At 37.5% G+C, this 26,278-nt stretch overlaps 1 protein-coding gene across 6 annotated transcripts in view; it reads left to right on the forward strand.

Annotated features, from left to right (window-relative positions):
* SETX (senataxin) overlaps positions 1–26,278 on the forward strand; it is a 63,770-nt gene that overhangs the window by 28,125 nt on the left and 9,367 nt on the right. For 4 of the 6 annotated variants that reach the window (XM_072429476.1, XM_072429475.1, XM_072429478.1 and 1 more), the window contains exons 10-20: positions 1,654–5,289; positions 7,426–7,534; positions 11,018–11,197; positions 11,283–11,512; positions 11,799–11,966; positions 14,275–14,425; positions 16,129–16,230; positions 16,793–16,899; positions 22,515–22,586; positions 24,160–24,309; positions 24,399–24,506. In XM_072429476.1, coding sequence (XP_072285577.1) covers positions 1,654–5,289; positions 7,426–7,534; positions 11,018–11,197; positions 11,283–11,512; positions 11,799–11,966; positions 14,275–14,425; positions 16,129–16,230; positions 16,793–16,899; positions 22,515–22,586; positions 24,160–24,309; positions 24,399–24,506 — 5,013 coding nt within the window. The remainder of the gene's footprint in view (positions 1–1,653; positions 5,290–7,425; positions 7,535–11,017; positions 11,198–11,282; positions 11,513–11,798; positions 11,967–14,274; positions 14,426–16,128; positions 16,231–16,792; positions 16,900–22,514; positions 22,587–24,159; positions 24,310–24,398; positions 24,507–26,278) is intronic. The other 2 variants (XM_072429479.1, XM_072429480.1) reach the window with 2 other exon arrangements.

Below are 26,278 nucleotides of genomic sequence, written 5' to 3' on the forward strand. Positions count from 1 at the left end.
CCGATATAAATTGTTCTGGGTTGGAGCCGTCTGATACTTTTTCTGCATGAGTGCATGATGGTAGCCTCTTTTAAGGCATTCCAATTTTCCCAATTTCACTCCCGACACTTCAGAGACATTTCATGCTTCCTGTCTTTTGGAGAATCCTTATGATGGGATGCTAGCTTGTCAGGCTGATGGGGTCTAGTCATCCTGACGGTGCAAGTGAGTTGCACTCTTTACTTGAGTATCTTCCTTGCTACTACAGGTTCACTGGCACTATGTGGGTATGCTGGTATTGAAACTACGTAATTGGTGCATATAGGTGGTTCCTTGCATCCTGGAAAAGCAGTGGCTGTTAGGCAGTACATTGTGTACAGGTGCTTGGACAGAATTGCAGAACATTACCCTATTTGGTTGTTGAGTGGAATGTAGTAATCCCAAGCGATAACTAGTTATTCCAAACACTAGGTGTCATCATCTTCTGAACTGAGGTATGGCACACAGCAGGCCACGCCCTTAACCAACATTCTGACAGCCAGGGCTATCACTATCCTGGAACCAAAGAATGGTGGCTAGTTTTCTTTGATGTTTGATCCAACTTACCCACAGAAGTACTTAATTTGTATACCAGAGCTATATCTGTTTTAAAGCCAAGGGAATGCGCCACATATTGATGTAACTGTGTTTTATTAACTTTTCTTTGCATTATTTATGAAAGCATCTTTATTTCACAGCATTTTTTCCGCATGTGTTCAAAACTTTTGAACAGTTCTTTAGATATTCTCAAAATCTATACATTAGATATGTTTGTGAGTACAGTTTGCAATTCTTGGGGAATAATAGAAGGTAATCTAACAGCATTTTAGTCATTGTATTACCCTGTACTGGTAATTCATTTGACACAAATATCACTGTTCAGGTTTATGAACACACAGAGTGGCTTAACATTATATAACAGTATTATTGTTTGGAGGTTACTTTTAACAGTGTCGCATAGTTTGGTTAGAAAAGATATTTGCTTGTCTGCCATATTTGTCTGCTTTCCTGGTTTTTCATTTATAATATACACAACATTTTTGCAAAACCAAGATTTGCAGTTCATTAAAGTAGATAAAAACTTTATAACTAAAATTTCACATCATTGACTAATCCCAAAAGATATTTGCTTACCTAAGTCTGGGGTCAAGGTTATGGTGTCATTCCGGTGGCTCTGCCAAGAGATCTTTTTAGCGGTCTGGAAGGGTGCCATTCTTACCCCAATGTAAGAGGACTTTTTCCTGCTGGTCCTAAATTAGTTTTAGAAAGTGCTTTCCAAGACTTGAAAAGGGCTTTCTCTAAGTGAAAAGTATGAGAAAGGCTGGTCTAGACTAAATAAATGCAGCAAACACTAGAGCAAGGTCAGATGGTGGTTAAAAGAGGAGGAGATAGAAGAACAGAGATAAAAAATTAAAAAAAGTCATAGCAATACAAAAGATTCCTGGCTTGTTAGCAGACTTTCTGTTGCCCAATTATGAATTGGAGCTACTTATTTCTAGGAAAAAATATTTTCAAGTAAACAATACTAACTAAATAAATGACTATTGTTTAAGGCCAAAAAATATAACATTTATATATAACTACAAAGGAATAAGTACCCTTTTTGTTGTGATTTTTCTTTTTTTTGTTTTGTAGGAAACTGGTTGGAAAAGTGCGATTTGCCCAGACTATTGCCCTAACATGTATGAAGATATGCAGAGTCTTGCTAACTTACTCCAATCTGATATTGGACAAGATATGCGGGTCCACAATAGCACCTTTCTGTGGTTCATTCCTTATGTTCAATCTGTCATGGGCCTTAAAGACCTAGGAGTTGCCTACATTGTGGAAGTGATTCACCACTTGACCTCAGAAATAAAGGGTGTCTTTACTCAGCCATGCAACCAGTCTGACAAAGTAACAGAATTTTTTGTCAGGGTTTTGGTTTCTATCATTGAACTGCATCGAAGTAAAAAGTGCCTTCATTTTCTTTGGATCAGCTCACACAAGTGGGTTGAAGCCATTGTTAGGTGTGCCCTGCTTCCCATCAAAAGCGCAAGAATTATGTCAACCTCTACGTTGCCTTCCTCCCCTACTTCTTACACTCCTAACTCTGTGCAGTTTGCTTGCATGCAGTTAATTAGGAGCTTTTTAAGAGAAGGTTATCAGCTGGGGCAGCAGGCAGCTTGCAAGCAATATCTAGACAAATTCAACTTGATTATTAGAGGAAATCTATTCAGGACTTTAGATCTTAGCAAGACCGAGGTTCAAGGATTGCAAACCTGTCTCACTCAAATAATTAAATGTATCAAGGACAAGACATCCAACATTCTTAGTTCTTCTGATGATCCAAACCCAGCAAGCCTGGCCCAGACTGTACCCTTTATTAAGACAGAAATAATGGATGAGGAGTGCTATGGATCTATCATTGCTTCTCCTTATATCTCACCTGATGTTCCTGTTCATCCCTTTGAATGTAGAGAACCATTAAAAAATATTAGTAAAAAAGAGCCTCCTGATAAAATTGTGAATGTTGACACATTTATTTATTCCATTCCTGGCTGTAGTTCACACTTTGATGCACATTTTAAAAATGAAAAGTTAGATGATAGTGGAACTTCAACTTCTGCCAAAGAGGCATCAAACAAACTTCTGACAGGATTGAAATCCAAAATGGGCAGCAGTGAAGGTAGCCCCAAACCATATAATGTGATATTTAAAGAGAAAAAAGATTTGTTTTTTAAAGCAAAAAGGTATGGTAATGAAGGTGATTTAAGCGACAGTGATGAAAACATACCCTTGACTAAGGTTTTCAAAGAGTGTGTAAACAAATGTCAGACAGTTGTTGACAAGCTTCCAGTAAGCGATCAACTTCAAAGACTGTCTTTGGAAAACAACAATGCAGTCTGCCCCATAAAGAGAGCATTTCAAGAGGTCATGAAGGTCAGATCTCCCAGCTTTGTAGAAAGCAATGCTGACTGTGTAATGGACAGTGAAACTAATGATGATGCTCTCCCCTTGTCTTTGGTAAAAGAGAAACTTTTAATGAAAAGTTCCAAAAAGTTATCTTGTTCAAATTCCACTGATTCAAATCAACAAGTCACTGATGTACCTGATATTTATTCTATGGAAAGAAAAGTCAAAGGGACCACCAGAGCTTTAAGGGATGAGGATTTTATCTCCAAAACTGAATTAAGTCAAATCATTACCATCTCAGAAGACTCTGACCAGGAAGAACCTTCCTACAAATCTGTTAAAATAAAAAAGCAAGACACTGGTCAGGATATTACAGAGACTCCACTATGGAGGCCAGAACAAATTAGGTCTAAGCCAGTCGATCAAAGTTTTGATGAATGTGGTTCTCAGTGTTTTGAATTTGAAACTGAGGATGACGTATATTCTGTATGGAGTGACTCGCAGTTGGAGAAGAAATCTGATTCTATCCAGGAAACTAAGTCTACAAAACAAGAAGCCAACAATATTGAGAACTTTGAACAAGACAATGATTTTATTCCGTGTGGGTATGACACAAACTACTTTTCTGATGAATTGATAGAAATGTCCGCAGAAGATGCAGATCAGCATTTTAAAGCATCATCATCTTCTAATGCAAACACTCATTTTAAAAGAGAGCATGTTGTTAAATCACTACATGAGGCTATAGTTTCCAGTAAAAATTATGGAAAGCGATCCAATGAGCCTGCAACTAAATTAGATCCTAAAAATCAACAGCTCAAATTGTTAAAAGAACCACTTTCTTTACTTGCCAAAAGTAAAAAAACAGAAGCTCCAGCAACACAAAATAAACCACTAACTAGCAAAACAAAATCTAAAAGCCCTTTAGAAGCACAGACACATGTTCAGAACAATGAAAGTCCAGGCAAAGCGTCCTATGCTGTGCTACCACCAAAGAAAATACACAAGTGTCCCGAGCCAACCTCAACTGTCGAAAAACTAAAGTTGAAGAAAGCTCCCCGCAAAGCTTTTGACCTATCCCAACGATCCCTTGATAGTTTGGCTGAACTACGAAATTATGGCAAATCTGTGGGGTTTGTAGATACCAAAAAGCCTAAATCAAAGCTTATTTCTCCAATGTCACTTTTAGTAAAAGGTAATAAAAAGTTGTTGGCTTGTCAGGAGCGACAGTTTTATCGACAGTCCAGGCCTAAAGACACAGAGAAAAAGCAACTGACTAGTGCTTCTGGAAAAGGGGGCACAAATACAGGTATGCCAAAAAAGCAAAGTGGACACAAGCCAGGGAATCGGGCATCTCTTCCAGTTGAATTTAAAGGAACAGAGAAAGGAGAGAGGCCAAGGAAACATGAACTTCAGGGACATGACATTGTGGATTCCAATAAACTTTGTACAAGCATTTCTGAAAATAAAGATACTGAAACTGATGCCCATCCTGTAGCCAAAAAATTGCCATGTTCTAATTCATTAAAGGTGGACAGTTCTCCGTCTACTTTGCCACTTACTGTGGCTCATTCCAATGATGACAATGCCAATGATGATGAGGATGATGATTTGTTTTTAACACAGGCAGATCCACTTGATATGACTTTGTGTTCACAGTTGGAGACTGAAATAAATGTTGGCACACCTGAAGATAGATGTACATCTGGTGTGGTTAATCAGTCTGCATCAGTTACTCAGGTGATTGAACTATCCAAATCTAAATGCAGTTTTAAGGACTGTACACAGTTTGTCCGTTTTTCTACAGATAGTTGCCCTATACATTCAGCCCTTGAGAATAAAGAGGGTCATGTGTTTACTAGACCTGGCTTGCCCCCATCTATTCAAATACCACCCAGATTTTCAACTGCTAAAGTTTATAGTTCTGGAACAAACTCGCGGACTGCCAACTTAACAAAAGATCTTGAAAGCCTCTCAAAGCAGCCGCCTACTACAAAGGCTAAAATTCAGTCTGTAAAACCATTGTTACCTAGATCACCTATGCTTCAGTCTATCAGGGCCCCTGTATCTCAGAATGCAAGTAATGTGCTGAAACCTCCGATCAACCAAAACATCCCTTTAACGGGAAGGTACACTTCTGTTCAAGAAACAGGAAAAAATCCTTATTCTCCCTTTCGAACACCTCATCAGGACCAGAACTGGCTGATAAGGGAAGTGTTGAACTGGAATTTTGATATGTTTGACAACATTTCACTGTTTGGGACCCCCAACCAACTTTGTAGTTTGCCGTTGCTAAAGGTGCCACTCACGTTTAAAGATTATGATGAGTACTTCAATGTCTTTTGCCCGCTGATGCTCCTGAATGCATTTGAATCGGTAAAATACTTTATTTTCATTTCTTTTTTTTTTAAATTGTATAGAATATATATATATATATATAATATATATATATCTGGCTGCAACTTACTTTCTTTTTTCCAAGTGGTAGAAGTGTACTTAAATTTGCATACACTGCTACTGCATTAGGACTTAGTCTTTGTTGTATATAACACTGTGTCATTTATTTATTAGGTTGTGAGCCCCGTTTAGGGACAGTTTCTGACATGACAATGGACTTTTTTGAAGAGCTGCGTAACAAGTCGGCGCTATATAAATACTAGTTAATAATAATATGCAAGGTGTTGTTTATCTGAGGTTTTATATACCTAACGTTTAAACCTGCTAAGGACCAGTGATTTCAATGTATATTCTTATTACCAGTTTGTTACATAATTGCTTCTCCCAGGTGTAAAGTGCTGTACATAATAAATGTGTGGCACTGCTTAGTACTGCAATCCACATTTTGAGGATGAGTTTTACAAATATGCCCAAAATGTATCTAAATATACATGCTGTTTTACATGTTGGCATTATATTGATGATTAGATATAGATGTAACACTGTCTCTTACATTGTAAAAAAACAGGCGAACCCTAGTTAGAGCGGTGCATTCTTTGTATTTGTGTACTGTTGTCCCTAGTTGAATTTGCCTGGCCAGTTTTCAAGTACCAGGTCTGTTGCAACTGAATCCCATTCCCTTCCATACCTGACTATCCCATGTAGCATGTAGCCCCGCTGGCCATTTTGACAAAAAAAAACTCCCACTTAGTTTTTAAGGGTTTTCCCACTTAGGCTTTAGCCATTTAGAACTCCTGTTTGCAGAATCATAAGCCTTTGCAGGAAGTTTCTATTCAAATTTTATGGAGGTACCAAGGATGGTAAACTGCCCCTAAATGCTGTTGCGTTTAAAAAAAAAAAAAAAAAAAGTGCAGTGTCCTCACCACCGCTGTTTGAATGATTGTAAATGAAACCAAATAGTCCAATGTTTACTGTTTTGCAAGTGATTTTGAATGGTAAAATTGCTAGTCTAGACTTGATGAGCAAATGTCTGAGAGAATCTTTGACAGCACAGATCAGTGGGAGAGGGCTTGATAACGCTTGTAGACCATTAGACTGTTGATGAGGTAGAGTGAAGATACCTGCTGCAGCTTCTACTGCTTTCCTGTGTGAGAGACAAGTGTGCATCATATTATAAATATACCCTTTTTTAATGACAGGTAAAGGGCTTGTCTATAGATCATGTGACTTGGATGGTCCATAGAGGGATAATGGACCTGATTTATTTAAGCTCCCCAAGGCTGGTTTGTTGGATCACCTAGGTTCTCCCATTGCAGTCACCTAGGTTCTCCCATTGTAGTCTATCTTCCCCAGCCTTGACAAGCTCTAATAAATCTGGCCCAATGTCTCTTTGAACCAGCAGTTGATACTATTATTCTGAGTCAGTCTTTATGCTCTAATCCTGTTTGCCAAGCTTGTCTCAAGTGTGGACAATTGGTTCTATCAACCAGGTTTATTTATCTACCCCAGATTTTGTTGTGCATGTCAGGTGAAAGTTACTGAGTGTGGACCCCTCTTGCATCCTGTTGATAAAATGGTTGCTCCCATATGCAAAAATCCTCTGGCAGAGACAGAACTTTGATGGGAGTTTCTGCAATGAAACGTTATTCAAAGCCAACTTTGCCTTTAAGTTTATTTAGTTTACTCTTGTACTGTAGGCAACACCCCCATTTTTATTTTTTTTTCTGGGCCCGTTAATTTGGTTTGCTCTGTTGTCATCTGTCAGTTGAACTGCTTTTGGGTATATGGAAAGTACACAATTTCCTATGCCCCTCCATGAACAAGAAAGTCCCCTTTTTTCCAATGCTGTGCTACCAGAGTTCAGGCTGCTGGTAGTAAGAGGGTTATCCTGGGCTAGACTAGTTTATTTTTATTTATTGTTTTTTTTTGTCAGTGTCCTTTTCTCTTGGAGACAGCAGTAAACCTGAAAAGTGCTACACTTCTTGTGCCCTAAATGCACTCCAAAGAAAAACTTTTTAATGAGTATAAAAAAAATCTTATTTTCTAGACAGACAGTTCTACATCTGGTAAGCTGCAGGGAGATATCCATGTATTTGTTTTACTTTTATCTTACAGCTGGCACAGGAATGGGCAGTAAAACGACCTGCACTCACTTACCACATTTGTAAGCTCCACTTGCAAAATTTTTTCCCTGAAAGACAGATGAACAGAGGTGAATTCCAAGGTAAGATAGATTAAATATAGGATTTATTTGTAAAATCTTTCCTCCAAATATCTGTTGTCAAATGTGCAGCTTCTGGTCAGTCATCTCTCGGCATCACTTAATAGGGAGTTGAAAGATCAAATTGGTTTTCAACAAACCTTAACTAGTTTCTAAAGATGTGGCTGGCCCAGGGGATGTTTGAAGGGTGTTTGTATTACAAACTCCAGAAATGCATATTTTTGTATTCAAGCTAAACTCCATGAAAACGGCTGTCCTGTATAGTTTTGTGCATCCTGAATTTTAAAAATTGCTGACGGACCACACAGCCAGGTTGGTGACCTTATTTTGATTACTGCAGTTAAGCAATGCAGCGCAACTCCTTGGTCCTGTCCCGTGATTGGACAGTGATTAGAAAATACACACACAGAGTTCAGTTCTGCTTTTTTCTTCTATGAATGTGTTCCTTGTCAGCACAAGTGTATTTGTGGAATCTGACTGGCTCTGACCTCATCCTTCCACTCTACCATTCTGTTGTTTGCTAACAGAAAAATTGATTGTAAATGAAACGCAAAAGAAAGCCAGGGTATTCGTTATGCGCCAATGTATTGAAAAAACATATTACATATCATAAAGTGACAATAATTCCGTTGAACCGGAATATTCATATAGTCATTCTTCACAACTAACCAACAAATAAGTTGTGATGTGGTCACCCCCACAATTCTGTAGAGAAGGGTTTTGTTGACCTAATAGCTAGACATAAAATCCCTAGCAATCTTGCGGCAATTAAACATTCAGTGTCCCGACGCGTTTCGTCACTGAGGGCATCAGGGGACTTGAGAAAGGTCAAGAGTAAGATGTAGAGTCGCTGGGTGCATTTAAACAAATCATATATATAAACATAAACATCATAAATGTAGATCCAATAGTAGAGAAATCAAATTAAATATTGGTAGTGCTTAATAGTTTTTAGCAAAGAATTGTTTTACCAAAGTAATATTATCTATAGTCTGTAATAAATTTATATGCAAATAAATTTATATGCAAATTTTATAACTGTAACCACAAAACAGGATAAGGTAATATTATGAATAGGTCCAATGCTACCAAAAAAATTATATATACAACGTTCATCAAACAAGAACTAAATAGATGCATAAATGAGTGTTCAAGTAGTTTAGAAGTGTAATTTTTTTCTCCATAAATGTACTTACTTACTTTGATGAAATGATCAGGGGAAAAGGAGGAGGACACAAGGGGATTCAAAGGAGGTGTGCAATGAGCATGACATTGCCGTCTAAAATGAAGAAAAGATATATGTACATGTTTGAGTCATAGTGTACAGTAATATGATCTACTATATTGATACTAGGGTGAAGGAAGGGTAAATTTATTATATGAGTAATTTATAAATACATGCACATAATCATTTGCGGCGTAATTCTCCAATCAAGGTAAGAAGCAAGCGTTCTTGTGTTGATCTAGAAATCTAGGAAAAAAGGAGCAATGGGATGTGCACACTGAATGTGACACCACAATCTAAAATAAAGAGAATATATATGTTTTGAATCATAATGCTCAGTAATGACAAATATTGTAATAACATTTGTACTGAGCTATTGGGATATATGGGGGAATATTAATTGATTATATACAAGTAAGGCCATATGTAAACTACTGATAGGGCTGGTTTACAGTGATTCAGGTTGCTGCCTGAATGGTACTAATTATTTTAGGGTACTTATCAATAAAAAAGGAAAATTAGGGGACTTTCTATAAAAAATTGGGGGGGTATGGAAAGCAGTTTAATAATCATAGTTATCCTTGTAAGGTATCTTGGCCAGCAAAGATTAAATATGTTCCCAAGGGAATTTATTATGTATTTATATAATACTCATATAATAAATTAACCCTTCCTTCACCCCAGTATCAATATAGCAGATCAAATTACTGTACACTATGACTCAAACATGTACATATATATTTTCTTCATTTTAAAGGACAATGTCACTCTCATTGCACACCTCTTTTGAATCCCCTTGTGTCCTCCTCTTTTTCCCCTGATCATTTTATCAACATAAGTACATTTATGGAGAAAAAATATACACTTTAAAACTACTTGAACACTCATTTATGCATCTCTTTAGTTCTTATTTGATGACCTATTCAAAATATTACCTTATCCTGTTTTGTGGTTACAGTTGTAAAATTTGCATATAAATTGATTACTAACTATACATAATACTTTGGTAAAACAATTCTTTGCTAAATATAAGCACTACCAATATTTAATGTGACTTCTCTACTATTGGTTCTACATTTATGATGTTTATGAATATGATTTGTTTATATGCAGCCAGCGATTCTACATCTTACTCTTGACCTTCCTCAAGACCCCTGATTAAGCCCCCAGTGGCAAAACACGTTGGGACACTGAATGTTTAATTGCTGCATATTTGCTAGGGTTTCGATGTCTAGCTACCGTGTTTCCCCGATAAGGCATCCCCATCAAATAATCCACCCCCAGATTTTTGCTCAAACAATTAAAATAAAGCGCCCCCCGCAAATAAGACATCCTCCGATACCTGATACTGTGTGCCTCTGTGTGACTCCTCGATGCTGGCTGCAGTGCAGAGTGAAACTGAAAGTAACTTCAAAGGACAAGCAAGCTGCTGATCCCTGCGAGTCTGTTACCCGGCGAGTCAGTGATCAGAAGAGGACAATGAATGGCACAGAGTGATCAGAAGGGGACTATCAATGGCACATACGGTAGTGATCAGAAGGGGACAATCAATGGCACATACGGTAGTGATCAGAAGGGGACAATGAATGGCACAGAGTGATCAGAAGGGGACAATCAATGGCACATACGGTAGTGATCAGAAGGGGACAATGAATGGCACAGAGTGATCAGAAGGGTACAATCAATGACACATGAGTGATTTTCAACAATAAATGTGTACTGTTCTTCATGGAAAAATAAGACATCCCCCTGAAAATAAGACCTAGGGCATATTTTGGCATTTCAAAAAAATATAAGACAGTGCCTTATTATAGAGGAAACAGGGTATTAGGTAAAAAAAAAACCTCTACAGAATTTTGTGGGGGTGACCACATCAAAACTTATTTGTTGGTTGTCAAGAATGACTATATCAATATTCCAGTTAAACGGAATTATTTTCACTTTATGATATGCAATATGTTTTTTCAATACATTGCCGCATAACAAAAAGCCTGTCTTTCTTTTGTGTTTCATTTACTTTTACTGATATCAGGGTATGTGGCCAGTACTTTACCATTGATCAACTCTTGATTAGCATTTTTCCTTCAATATGTTTTCTTCCGACAAATTGATTGTACACCAACCATAATTCCTTTCTAATTCAATAGTCCAAGTTTTAGTTTAGAGACACAGGTTCTTCCTAAGTTCCAAGTGGTCAGAACTGTTGTCTATTTATATTGGCACTCTTCTTCTGTATATCTTCTGTATATTTGTTCCTTTAGTTTGGATTCGAAATTTGGATTTAAATATGCAGTGGTTGCCGAAAGAGGGCGATCTTGTATTCCTGCTAGTGCCTAAGCGTCCAGGCACTTCACCCAGTGAAGAGCGTGATTCTCATGGACATCCAGATTACCACACTGGACATGTTTCACGCTTCATGCGTTCCCAATACACACAGACGTGTAAGTACCAAGTGGTTATCTTGCAAGAATCTGTTGCTGAAATCTTGTATAACCTTATTAAAATAATGCATTCTCTGTCTTTTAGTGGAGAAAGAACAGTACACTTTATGTGAGCTTAGCATTCACACCTATGGAAATCTTTTGCCATACTGCAAAAAGCAAGTTCGTTGTGCAGTGATTGGCAGCCTGATAACCACTCAGAGGCAGTTCAAAGCTTTGGTTCAGCTACAGAGAAGCCCTTTATTTAAGCCTATTATCAACCCTACCCCAAATGAATTCCTTCCAAGGGATGAAATTCAAAATATTAGCAGCTTGGTAAGTCAGTATTTTACTGGTTTGTTAGAAATTGGCATCAAAGAATCAGCAAGCTGGATTATAGGAATCTGGTGACAACAATAATAGGATATAAATGATATCCAGAAACTCGCTGTATTCTTTGGTGACCTTAAAATGACAATATATGTTCAATCCCATCCCACAGCATAAACTTGATTACATGCAACAAGAAATGTTTTTAAAAAAAAACAAACAGTTCAATGGAAATTGAAATGTACAGTGATGTACAAATGACAGGTACCTTTCTCCTCATGTGGTTTTCCAGATGCACATTTCAAGAGAGTACAACAGTGATCAGAGAAATGCCATTGAGAAGGCCTATGCCATGGTAAAACTGCACCCCAGATTGCCCAGAATTTGTATGATCCATGGGCCTCCAGGCACTGGAAAATCAAAGACTATTGTTGGCCTGCTTCATAAAATTCTCATGGAGGTAGGTAATCTTGTACAGTTTAGGAAAATCTGATACAGCGTAGTGATGACAATAAATTTCCTTTTATTTGTTTTTGCAAGAGGTAAAATAATTAAAATTCTGAAAGTACCAATAGTTACACATAAATAATTATAATATATTTGTTTAAAAAAAAAAAAAAAAAAACAGAACTATAAATTATCACTCCCAAGGGCTAACGACCAACTGCACTTGGTAATATCAGGTTGTAACTGCTGCAGCTTTACTGCTGAAAAAAATGGAACCGTTTGTTCCAATGTTGTTCATCTTTTCAAAAGTTTTTAACAATAAAACTTCTTAAATAAACCCAATACATACATTGTAATATTATATACATGGTCCTGATCTTTCAAGCAGACATGACACCTCCCAGACGCACTGACTTTGCACAAAGTCCAGACTGAGTGGCTGTGTAATGACGGCCAGCTACCTGGACAGGAAGGGAAATAATCTATCCAGAAAATTTTGTCTAGGGAGAACGCTGTTCTAGAAAAATACACATATTTGTAGTGCTAGCAAAACTTAAGTTACTGGTCAGAAAAGAAATGCAATATTTTACACCCCAATTTATTTTTAAAGCTCAATTCTGGCCACCTTATTCTAGGGTCCAGTCCAGAAAGCACCCCATTGTCGTGGAAACTGTACGGGTGGTTACTAAGTATTTGAGTGACTAAAGTTGAGGTCTATCCGTCCCCACTGTCCCCCGTGTTGGGCCACCCGGCATTCTTCCCTTGTTTTACAGACACTATATTTCGACATTGGAGACAGCTGGGAGTAGAACGGATAGGGCAGTTTATTTCTGCTAATGCATGGTTAACTGTGTCACAACTGCAAAATGACTACTCGCTTCCAGATTTGGGCCCCCGGAGGACATTGCAGCCTAAAACATTTTTGGGATCTTTGCCTGTCCCGCAACAAATTGATAGGTCCTTTACATTCTTAGAACGCTCTTGTGCAGCAGTGGGCCCTGTGCGGGCTGCCTTGTCATATTCATATCCTCTGCTGCTTTCACATTACTCAGGTCAAACACCTGTATACGTAGCTGGATGGGAAAGGGAACTTTAGATGTCATTCTCTGAACATAAGAGAGCGCAACGGTTTTGTTACGGCCATAAGGCCTCCATCAGTAATCGGTATCAGGAAACAAGCTATAAAATACTCACAAGATGGTACAGAACACCAGTGGTTCTGGCTAAAATGTACCCAGATGTTAGCCCTCTCTGCTGGCGGTGTGGGATGGATTGGGGTACGTTGCTACATATATTCTGGAGCTGCTCACTGTTAGTCTTTTTGGGAGAGAGCAGATGTTGTTAGGAATCTCACTGGTATATCTATACATGGTAAACCGAAGATTGTTTTGCTTTACATCTCCACCATGTCCAGGAAAAAGTATAGCTCTTGCTTAATTCGCCACCTATTAAATGCTGCTAGGATGTGTATCCCTGCTTTGTGGAAACAGACAGGGCCACTGTCAGTGAAACAATTGATAAATAGAGTAAATGATATCAGGGTCATGGAGGACTTGTTGGCGAATGATGAACCATCTTAAGTTAACAACACACGTGTTCATGGTTCTATTGGGAACAATTTATTTGGTCAGCAGAATAACTCTCATGTCCGCAATAATCCTATTTTTGTTCTTTATTCTGGAAGGTTATATGCATTGTTCTGGGTTATCTTGTTAGCTTGAGTATACGAAACGGTCATTAAATGTATTACTGGAGACTTGTTTCTTTCCTTTTCCCTCTCCTTCTCTTTCCTTTATTCCTCTTTTCTTGACACCCTTCCTTTGTCCTTGTTTTTCCAAGGTTATAATATCAAAACAAATTTTTTGACTTCCGAGAAGCCGTTTAATGATGTGCTGCCTGGTGAATTATTACCCAAAGGCTGTGTGTACCAATTAGTTTGTTTACTTTCTTTTTTGTATTCTGTTGGTTTTTTGGATGTCAAAATTTAAAAATTCCCTTCAAAAAAAAAAAAGCTTTATTCTGGAAACATATACAAGACACAAAAAATTATCCAACCTTATAGTTACTATTACTTCCTTAAATGTAAGATTTATATTTTTAAATGTAAGTACCCTTATTTGACTTGTATTAAACTTTTGGGGTACATGTGCAGCAATATGTTTACGTGTGGTGACTGTAATTCCTATTTAATTCATCTTGTTGTCTTTTTGTTGTGTTTTTATTTTTGTTTTTTTTTTTGTTTTTTTTCTTGTCATATTCTACACCTGTATGTACCATAAACCTAAAAACAAAACTGACTATTATGTTTAACATTAACTAAGCAGAGCAATGTTGGTGATCAAAACTTCAATGCCAAGACCAAGAGAAACAGAGTACTTGTTTGTGCCCCATCCAATGCTGCCTTGGATGATCTCATGAAAAAGATCATATTGGTGTTCAAGGAAAATTGTCGTGACAAGAAGAATACTCTGGGTAGGGTTACCTCGGCTTGCTTTACACATTTACCTCTAGTGTTGTAACGGACTGACTAGATCACAGCGATAGATGCAAATAATGTTATCTGTCAGTGGCAGTTTGACTTTTTAGGATGACATAATTGTAAATATGTGACAAATTAGTAAAAGAAATAAATGGGTCTTTTCTTTTCCGTGAGATTTTTGAGTAGAAACCAACCTCTTTTGAGAAATAATACGTTTAAACTGAACAGGGAAGGAAATAAAGCATTTTAAGGCTCTACGGTTGTTTAAAACAAATTATTTATTGATGTGCTTACAATTCATACATAATTATTTGTATACATCAATTAAATATTATCCCCAGTTTTGTTAAATTGGACAGAACTGGCATATCGGGTACTATACAACAGTGCTCTAACAAAAGAGAGAGGAGAGTAATCATATTGATTGTATAAGTTCCAATGCGTTTCGCCACAATTTGGCTTCTTTAGGGGTACATTATTGTATACGGACTGTGCAGTCTGCATGTTTGAGATAACAACATATATGTTCCACGGTTAGCATAAAATGTATATAAAAGCATAAACATTGACAGTTAAACACAGCAATATCCTAAAGGCTTAATATAAGCTATTGAACAGTAGGTGAACAGTAAATTATACAATCACTTCAAGATCTATAAGATGGTGAACATAACATATTTTTCTATATGTAAATAGTTCATCAAATGAATATTGTGCTTATAATAATATTAGTCACACATATAAATTGATATCATATTTGTCTAGTAGGAATATAAAAAGGCATTACTTACATTAGAGTGATGAGTATCAAGGTCTTGTAAGTATCTAATGATGGATCAACAAGATTTGTTGATAGTTTTGTTCGGCTGGAGATGCTAATAAATAGAACCCAAAGTAATATATTGTAGTTATGTTGTAAGTATAGAGTTTATCTTAGTGGTATATATATCTGGTTACATACCTCATATGTTTATATTAGGGGAATTTATGTATGCTTACATATTGGTTAGCTTACTTTTTTCTGGAGTATATAGGATATGGTATAGAATAAGGTAGATAAATATCTATTCATCTGATGACTTATCTACATATACAAAAAAGTTTATTATGTGCACTATATAAAAAATCTTGAAATGATTGTATAATTTACTGTTCAAAATTTATATTAAGCCTTTAAGATATTGCTTTGTTTAACTTTATCAATGTTTATGCTTTTATATACGTTTGATGCTAACATTGGAACATATATGTTATCTCATATATGTTACGTATATAATAATGTACCCTTGAAGAAGCCAAATTGTGGCCTAACACGTCAGGACATATACGATCAATACGGCTACCCTCCTCTCTTTTGTTAGAGTATCGTTGTTTAGTACCTGATATCCCAGTTCTGTGGATTTAACAAAAGTGGGGATATGATTTAATTGATGAATACAAATAATTGTGTATGAGTTGTAAGCACATGAATACATAATTAATTTCAAACAACCTTAGAGCCTCAAACCTCATTTTTTCCTTCTCTGTTCAGTATAAACAAATGTTTAAAAAGGTGTATGTTTGTTTGTTTTTTGTTTTTTTTTTATGTATATTAAGTGGCATTGTTTTGTTGGGAGTTTGGTGTATGTTGCTGAAAATGTTAGCCTTGTGTTGTTTGTTTTCCTTAGTACTAAGTGTAATGTTCCTTATTTTTCAGGGAACTGTGGTGATATTAGCATGGTTAGGCTAGGCTCAGAGAAAACAATTTCCCCTGACGTTGTGAAATTTAGCCTGGACTGCCAAGTGAACTACAGAATAAGTGAGTGCCATTGTTAGAATATTACAATAAATAGACAAATTAACTTATTTTTTTTAGCTTTTCATTTTAAATCATTTGTTTGTTTGTAGTTTTTTCTTTTTCATGTCAGCATTGGTTATTGGAATGACCATATCTGTTTCTAATTGCATTTTTTCCCTGCCACCTTCCTTAGATTCAAAACTGTGACCTATGGCTTTCAGGCCTGAAGGCTCAGCTTTTGAGATATACTTGCCAGGTAGCACACTTTGCAGCAGGCACTACACCTTGTTTAAGGTCTTTAAAAAATGATAGAGATGGACTACAGCTGGGAAATTTCACTATTAAACTCTGAAAGAGAAACAGACAGATTTGGGGGCAAGCACTTACCTGCACTATGCAGTATAAATTGACAGATGCCTGTACTCAAATCCATGTAGTTGCTAGAATCATGTAAAGGATAAAGGCAGTGTGGAAAAGTCAATTCAGAAATAAAGTTTAAAAAATGCTGTAAAATGCAATCAAAAAACAATTTTTGGTGTCCTGTCCATACAAGCTAACAATCTACTATTTATTTTTTCTTCAGACAAAGCTTCTCAGGATCCCTCTGTGCTCAAGCAGAAGGAAATATTGGACCGACAACTTGACGAACTATCCCATCAGAGAGCTATGGAGAGGTGTAACAAGAACACGGTATTTACATTTTTTCAAAGATTAGTTGTATCCATAGAGGATTAAAATCTAGGTAGCAGTCCACCAAAATTGCAAAGCATGCAAATTACAAAAAAACTCACAAAATCTTAGGAGAAAAGATATTTTTGAACTCTTTGGAATTTAAATTTTTTTAAAGATTTTTATTTAACCATAATAAAGAACAGGGACATAAATATGGGGTAGTTAATGCATCAGGTTGTACACAGAGAAAAAGACAACAAGCAGATCAAAAAACAAATACATAATATGGCAATCCACCCAGATAAGCACAATCCTCAGGCATGTCCATAGTATATGAAAGAGCGTTCTGACCCGAGAACCACATCTCCATCACGGATTGCTAATGTAAGATACATAGCATGTAATTTATCTGGTGTATAGTATCGGTGCATGAGAATTTTATATACATTTTCTTTATGTAACTTGCACACCAAGCTTTTATGGGCTCTATTCCAGATAACCTGCCAGAGTTCTATTGGTAGCTCTCTACCCAGAATGGTCTCCCATTTATGCATGTGTGCATGTTTAGTAAATGGCACAGCTGGGCCAGTATTCATTATCTGGAACATTTCGGAGATTAGACCCCTACGGAAGGGGCTTTCGACACAAACTTGCTCAAATGATGTAGGAGCTGGGAATTTAAAATTTTTAGTCAAATTTTTGGCCTAATGTCCTTTTTGAAGATAGCTGTGGAGAGCCTAGGAGGGGAATCTAAATTTATCCTGCAGATCTGCAAATGTTAGTAACTCTAGTAACCGGGTTGGATATATGACCAAAACAGAATAACCGTTTAGAACACCATGGTTGTTTCATATGTTGGGTCAAGCTAGCTGAGATTTGTACAAAAATTAGGTAGAGACTTAATATCAATTTACATCCCCTTTTAGAATGTCCAGATGCATTTAGTGAAGTGCATAGAGGCCAGGAAATTTGAGTCCGCTAAAGGATGGGAAGAGCTCCATAACATGGAGTTAGGATGCACTGGAGCAATCCATAGCTTCTCATTTCCCAGTCCACCTATTGTAAGCACTTAAAATTGCCCAAGAGGCTGACTGAGATGGGAGACCAGAAAATACGCTGGGCCGGGGCAATCAGGCCTTCTTTTGACTTCAAGAAGCAGAAGACTTACCTGGGGAGATGTTGTTTATATCAGTAATAAATTTCATCACCTCCGCCTGCATATGCCCAATCACCGAATGAGGGATGTTGACCAGCAGGCTTTAAAGATGAATATAATAATTTTTAGCAAAATGGACCTTTTTATTAAAGACATACACTCAAAAATGGCGAAGCCCGCGACATTTTTGTAGAAGCTACTTGAAGCAATGAGGAATAGTTGGTTTTATAGAGTAATACGTGGCGATTAGAAAAACTTTATTTATTCAGTACCCGTTGTGGCAAAGGTTTATTGGCAAAGCTTCAGTTTTTGTGGGGTTAACCTACTAACTTTTTTTCTTCCCCTAAGCTTCTCAAAGATCTCAGCCCCCAAAGATGGGAGGGAATACTGTGAGACGTACTCATCAATATGGGATTGTAACATCATTCTGCCATCCAATTGTGACTTATGGACCATTTAGTACAGTAGTATTCCCTAAATATCTGGGCTATAGCTTCAGCGTCACATTGGAGGACACCAGTGTGATCTCTTATGGCCTGTGGGATAGCTGAGCCCACTCCCTTTCTCACTCCGTCTATACCTTCATAAGTTTATGGGCAAAGAATGTGTCTGCTTTATTTTATCATTGTGCAATACACCATGGCCTTTTTAATTTGATCCAGGTCCAGCTACTGAAGTTTTCCTTGAATTTACAGTCTTACGAAAGGAGGAAGCCAAAGGTGAAATTTGAATGGCCTTTTCTAAATCAGGGAGGATGCTGGCTAAACTTTCATGGCTGCTTTATCCCTTTAGGTCTAGTGGACTCTTTGATGCAATGACCTCTTATAAACGCTTTGTGTACTTCCCACAATGTAGACACCTGTGACACTATGTGTATATTTTACACAAAATACCTCTCCAAAACAGTTTCAAATGGCATTCTCGGTAAGTTCATATTTCAAAAGTTAACCGCATCCAATAATACCAAAGGGCCTATTGTCTCCTAGGGTACCATTCTTCATCCCTCTAGAGCAGGAGTCGGCAAACTTTTTGGACTACTAGGTCATTTCAGGAGATCAAGAAGGCACACTAGGCCAGAAGAAACAAGGTGTCCAAGGAATGTTTTTTTTCCAACTGTGACTGCAAGCGAGCAGCCTCAGCCTTTCCGCACATGCTTGGCATCGAAATATCCCTTGAGATTTGACCGCTTGAAAGTGCTGTTGGTGTCATTGCACACTAAACACAGGACCTTGTTGCCGTGTTGACCGAAGAATCATTCGCCAGTCTATTCAGAGTTGAAGACACGATGTTGGAGGTCAACCTTCTGGAGACTGGTAGCTGTGTGCTGCTTCTGCTCTTTAAGCATAGTAATTGGTAACTGTGCGGGAACTCGATGATATCGTCGGAGTTTGCTGATCTCTGCTTTAGAGGGTCAGCGTGCGAATTAAGCACTAACAGCATAGCCAACCACTACGTTCCAACCCCCCTCATCCTCCCAACCTAGAGAGCCTATTAATATAGCCAGCATGAGCAGCAGTCCACTTCCCCATTGCTTTTTACCAATATACACCTTCCCCAACGGCACATCATACCAGGACCCCTGCCATTGGTGGCAAGTGGACCTGTGACTGGAATATTGCTGAAAAGAAAAAATCCCAGTTAACAGTAAAATATCTTCCAAAGGGATAGAGTTGAGGAGCACTGAGTATCTGCTCCTATTCCTAAGAGAAAGTTATTGGGGGTTGTCTTAGTTAGACAAGGGCTGGAGTGATGTTGACGTGTCTTTCCTGCACTAATTACCAGTCTGATGAGGAAGGACTGAAAGTAGGAAATGGATCCAATCCCGATATTTTAGGGTAAAGACTACTCAAATCCACATAAATTAAGTTCTCTGGTTGTTTAAATGTAGCCGAAATTACACCCTTTCAAGCAAGCAGTATGCAAAGTAGAAGTTGGAGGGTGTGCCCCTGTTGCACAGTGATCCACAATAGATCTGGGAAGAGTTGCAACTGGGAGGCATGATATCCTCTTTCAAAGAGGAGTCTGGTATTGTACAAACGATGGATGGAGGGCCAAGCATCCTGTATGCTGATTAAACTTAATAGCTTCCGCTATCAGCCAGCCCAATATGTTGTTAAATATGGTTTAAAGTACAAGTGGTATATTAGCAACTGGGTGGCATCAGGGAGGCTCTTATTATGGTGACCCCTGTTGTCAAGGTCCTAAATACCAATTTCTGATTGTTTACCCAAGTCTCATAGTTATAGTACAATGAAAAGGAAAGAGAAAAGAAAGGCTTTTGTGGCTTGAGTTTATACAGATAAAATCATAAGTATTTATTTGGATTAGTAAACAATACACAAATTTCACAATATTTTCAAATATTCAGAAAAATTACATATCACAATGGTACATATCACAATACTAGCTATATTTTACAATTGCCTGATTTTTGTAAATAGTTCATTAGTAGATTTTTGTAAATATATTAGTACTAAGAACTGACATTTGTATGTATGATGTATTACTAGTGTGAATCTCCACATCCCCTGAGGAAGCCAATAAGTGAGCAGTGCGTTGGCAAAGGAGATTGACCTTCATGATATTATAACCATATATGACACTTGAACAAGGATCTCATGCTAAAATAAAATGTAATTTCCTTGGATAATTGTACATATTGTGAAATTTGTGTATTGTTTACTAATCCAAATAAATACTTTTGATTTTATCTGTATAAACCCCACAAAAGCCTTTCTTTTCTCTATACTTCATTGTACTAAGGTCCTCTTGATCAGTGATTTTAAACCAGTGTTCCACGGGACACTAGTGTTCATGGTTGCATGAGTGTGAGTGATCTCAAAGCCCTGGCCCAGTTCTGCCCTGCCTTACCCCTCCCTGCTTGTTATCCAGCAGCTGGCTACGTCTATAGGGATGCTGGGGATGTCTGTGTGAGAAGGCTACGTGTAACAGTGGGGAGGGAGGGAGCTGAGCAGCGCTGGTTAGCAGTTCTTTTTCCTGTGCAGCACGTTATTCTCGTTATTCTCGTTATTCTCCTATATATACATATATATGTGTGTGTGTGTGTGTGTATATATATGTGTGTGTGTGTGTATATATATATATATATATATATATATATATATATATATATATATATATATATATATATATATAGTTAGTGTGTGTGTATTCACACTTACCTACAATTTCTTCCCATCCATTCTGGGTTGAACACTGCTAGGATTTGTTTGGTACCTGTGGCTGTTACCCAAACTGACCAGGAAGGAAGGGAAGTAGTTGAGCCTGACATTGCCCTGTTTGGAAGTTCCTAAATTATGTCGGAAAGTGTACCAGTTAATATGGGCTGCAGTTATGGCACTGCAAAAATAAAATAAAAAATGTATACCTGTTAACTTCCACCTTCTCCTTCATATCCATGATTGCCCACATCTTCACCAAGTGAAGTGTTTCAAAACAATATTGTTTTTTTTTTTTTTTCCAAATATTCTGCCACATAAACACACCTCTCTACTAGTAATTTCAATATGGGATGCCATCCTGGTTGTTCTATTGGTGGCTGCTATTCCTGAACCTGCTTACTGCTTTACTTACAGTGCCTGCTGGGTTGGAGGACACGTAATTTATTTTTAATCTTCTGGTTGTCCCTTGGTCCTCATATCTCTTCTGTTCACACTCTCCTATCGCCCAACAACTTTCATAGTTCTGTCATTGTGTTCTTATTGCTTGTTCCTTGAATCCTTTCCTGACATTATCGAGTAGGCCTATTGGAAGTGAAAAAATTGATATTAATAGGACTTTAATATAGGAATAAGTTTGCATCATGGAAAGCGGTATACAAGCAATATTCTTTGCTATCATAAAATGGCCATCAAAGACTTGCTGAACAGAGACATTGATTGATCTTGCTTAAGTGGATCCCTTTATCATTATCACATTTGTCAATTTGACTACCTGGTTGTATTTCCTGCCCTAACCAGATTAGCAATATTCCAGTCCTCCTGGAAGGGGCAGGGGCCTGTGATAATAATCTCCACCTTGGACAAGGATGAACTTTGTGCTCCCTTGTGATCACAAAACTTCACAAGTGATGGACCAACATGGTGATTTTCTCTGGACTTGCAGATGGGTGTGGTTCAAGGAAAGAAAATGGAGATAGAATGATAGAAAGGTATAGAGATAGACCCCTTGTTTCTCCCATCCCTGCTCTACGTACCCCTTACCAGCTTTCCTTTTTCCTGTAAATAACATGTATATATTATCCTAATCTGTAAAGAAACTTTTGCCTTTTAAAATTTTGTGGTCCTTCTTTGAAACTAAGACACCCCAAACAGAACACATTCTACAAGGTCTGGTGGTGTGGTGGAGGTGGGATAGCTACATTTACATTTTTTCTTTGAAAGTCTTACAAAACAACTGATTTGCTGCCTCAATATTTTCATTTAAATTACGAATTCTGCATTAATTTCTCATATAGTGTGAAGAGTTGGACCTTAAAATATCCAAGCTGACAAAGGAAAGGCAGTATGTGGCCAATATATTAAAGGAGGTAAGCACGTATAAGGCAACGATGTGGGAGCAGTAAGAATAAAATATTTTTTTTACTACTGAAAAAATATCTTGCAGTTATGTTAAAAGAAAACAGGGAAATTTTGCTAACATCAATATCAAAATGTAAATTTCGAAATCCAAAATTTTGAGTTGTCACTGGAATGTGCAAGTAGAGGTGCTTCTCTCAGTGACCAGGTACTGTCCAACGGGAGCGCTCCCAATTTATTTATTTTCTATTTCACCTGTGTGACAGTATGTTAAAGTAAATATCTATGAAGGGACAAATCACAAAATAAAATGATCAAATATAAAAGCGTGGGGGTACAACTCTTATCTAGTCTATTTAAAATGATAAATGGTTTTGTTATGTTTTCAGTTAAATGTCTGAGGTAAACTTTACATACATCCCCCAACTTGACAGATATTGAAAAAATTATGCCACATGCTCTCCACGGTATACAAAATACCGAGAACCTAGTGCTGGGTCACTCCCTAGATATGTCAAAAGATTGGCATACTGGTTTAGGTCAAAATATATCAGAAAGCCCTTCTGGCATGAAATGTACAGAACTATAGTACGCTTTTCATTTCTACTTTCTGGTTTACAATTTACACTAATGGCACTATCCATGAAAACGCCAACTGTAAACTATAACTTAACTAAAAAATATGGCATCCTCCAATGCTGCCAGGTGATGTGAGTTACGCCAATGAGAGCTGCAGAGCTGGGAAAACAAAATCCTAAAACAGACTCTTGCAACAAGTTAGATGACATTTTAGTGGGATTTCCATCTCCCACCTCTTCCTAAAGTCATATTGAGGTCTCCTGTTCCACCTGGAATCATTAAAAGACAAGTTTTTTTTTCTGCTAAATAATTTTGTTTGCCATGGAGCTTCTATTCTATTTCTATTCATAATAGTTAAGCAGGGATGGTCAGCTGCATGGAGTCCAGGGCTTGGGCCAGTTTAGGCCAGGAAATGTTGGTTTGAAAAAAAACCTTTTTGTAAATAAATACAAAAGTTTAAACTTTTTAAAGCAACACTTGTATACATTAAATAAGTTTTAATGTACACTATGTTAACTGTTTTGCCTATTTTATTGTAAATTATTGCCAAAAATTGTAGCGAATATACATATAATTTTTTCCATCTCATCAGTCTGGGATAAAATCTTGGGAAAAATTGTCACATCCAAATCTTCCAATTTTAACACTTCATAGAACTTGGATGACCTCATAAGTTCTACTATCCAGTTACAGGCTGTGGCAGTCCTTGAACACAATCACTGCGTTGTTGCTTTATTAGTAGTAAATAATTGAGTTCTGAGCATTGTTGTCTACAGATGTCTGGATTTGAAAATGGGTAATAGGAATTGTACTTTTTTGTATTTAAACTCTGCAGTTCACTCTGCTTTACTGAAAATTTTAGGTTTGATCATGTGAAAATATACTAGATTGAAGGTGAAGGGATTCCACTACCTAGAGGAAACCCTGTTATCTGGCCCTCTCCACCTGTTTTTAAATTGCTTCTGCCTCATGGCTTTTAATTTTTCTATACTTTTTGATCTGCAGCAGCGTAAACGGCCTCAGGAGGTTCAGCGGAATATTATCTTGGATTCCCATGTCATCTGCTGTACACTGAGTACCAGTGGGGGCATCCTACTAGAATCGGCCTTCAGGCAATTGGGACATGAGCCATTCAGCTGTGTAATTGTTGATGAGGTCAGGTTGTTAGGCTAAGCTTTAAACTTCCACATTCATTTTCTTATTGCAGATTAGATACCCACACCTCATTTATGCTTCTTTTTTAGGCTGGACAGTCATGTGAAATTGAAACACTCATTCCACTTCTCCACCGATGTTCTAAATTAGTACTTGTGGGAGACCCAGAACAGCTTCCACCTACTGTTATATCAGTGGTAAGCCAATCCTTTTTAAAGTTATGATCAATTTTATAATAATTATGAGGTCTAAAAAATTTTTTTTTTTAACAGTAAACAGTTGGGTTTTGAGTGATTGATCCTTGGCACTTATTTTAGTGTATCGTTTTAAAAACGGTCAGTGCATTTTATTATTATTTATTAATATTTACAGGATTTATTTAGCGTCAACATACTACACGGTGCTGTACACTAAATAGGGGTTGCAAATGACAGACAGTGGCACAAGAGGAGCAGGGGATTCTACCCAGAACAGCTTTCAATCTAGGAGGTGGGGGAAGTCCCACACAATAGGAGGGGAGATATGGAATGGTGGGTAGGTAGTGAAGGTTTTAGGAGACAAAAAAAGACTGGTTTTAGGGGCTCTTTTAAAGAAGCAAAAAGTTATAGCAAGCTGAAAAAGTCTTGGAACCATGCATGTGACAATGTTTTTAGTGAGGAAGTAATTGGAGGAGCGAAGAGAGCAGCTTGAAGTATTAGGTCAGAAAGCAAAGTGGGACAAGAACTGTGGAGAGATTTGAAGGCACATGAGCTTGAATTTGATTCTAAGGTGAAATGGAAGCCAATGAAGAGAACTACAAAGAGGCAGCAGAAGAGGAATGGTGGGAATGATGGATAAGTTTGGCTGCAGCATTTATAATAGATTGTGGAGGATAGTCAGGTTAGTGCGAGAGGAGAATGTTACAGTAGTCCAGACAAGAAATAAGAGCGTGTACAAGGAGTTTGGTGGTCTCTGGGGACCGGTAGGTAGGGGTGGAGTTAGATAGATAGATTTGATTGTCATCAGTATACAGATGGTACTGTAAACCAAAGGAGGCTATGAGACTACCAAGTGAGGAGGTATACAAATAAAAAAAATAAAAAAAACGATCCAAGGACTGACTCTTGGGGAACACCAACTGGGATGAGAGTGGGAGAGGTGGATTTACCATTGAAAGAAAAATGTAAGGAGCGGTCAGACAGGTTGGAGGCAAACCAAGAGAGAGCAGTGTCAGTGATACGATGGAACCCATGATTTGGATTAGAAGATGTCCCCAAAGGGTCAGTGCATACCCTGTTTCCCCGATGATAAGACACTGTCTTATTTTTTTTTGAAGGCCAAAATATGCTCTAGGGCTTATTTTCAGGGGGATGCCTTATTTACCCATGAAGAAGACTACAGCCATTCATGTCCACTTTTTTTCATTTTAACATGAAAAGGGGGGGCTGTCTTATTTGATGGCCCTGCCTTATCATCGGGGAAACACGGTATCTGCAGTATTATCTGTTTCTGTGGCTAATAAGGTTCAGTTAGTGTCTTTTCATGGGCTTAACCATCCACGGGACCTTTTGTCATTTAAGCAGTGCAGGTAAGGAATTTTATTTATATTTTAATATTTTTAGTCAGACTAAAATTAAATATTGCTGTCATATGACTTTTAAAAAAGTGGCAGAATGTCTAAAATCAGGCTCCTGCTAAGCTCTCTCTTTGGATAACCATCATGCTTTGGGAATCCTATATTAAAGATATATCTCACATTGAATATTTGCAAAACAAATTTGTAAAAAATAGTTGGTAGCTTTGTAAAAAAAATGCATTATTATAGAACATGCCTAAACTACCGTGTTTCCCCGATTTTAGGACATCCCCATTAAGTAAGCCACCCCCGATTTTTAAAAAAATAATTAAAATAAAACGCTCACCCGTTTATAAGACAGCTCTAGATATCTGATCCTGCGTGTGTGTCCTTTATGCTGGCTGCAGCGTGTGT

This window comes from Pyxicephalus adspersus, chromosome Z, assembly GCF_032062135.1.
Source record: "Pyxicephalus adspersus chromosome Z, UCB_Pads_2.0, whole genome shotgun sequence".
NCBI lineage: Eukaryota > Metazoa > Chordata > Amphibia > Anura > Pyxicephalidae > Pyxicephalus > Pyxicephalus adspersus.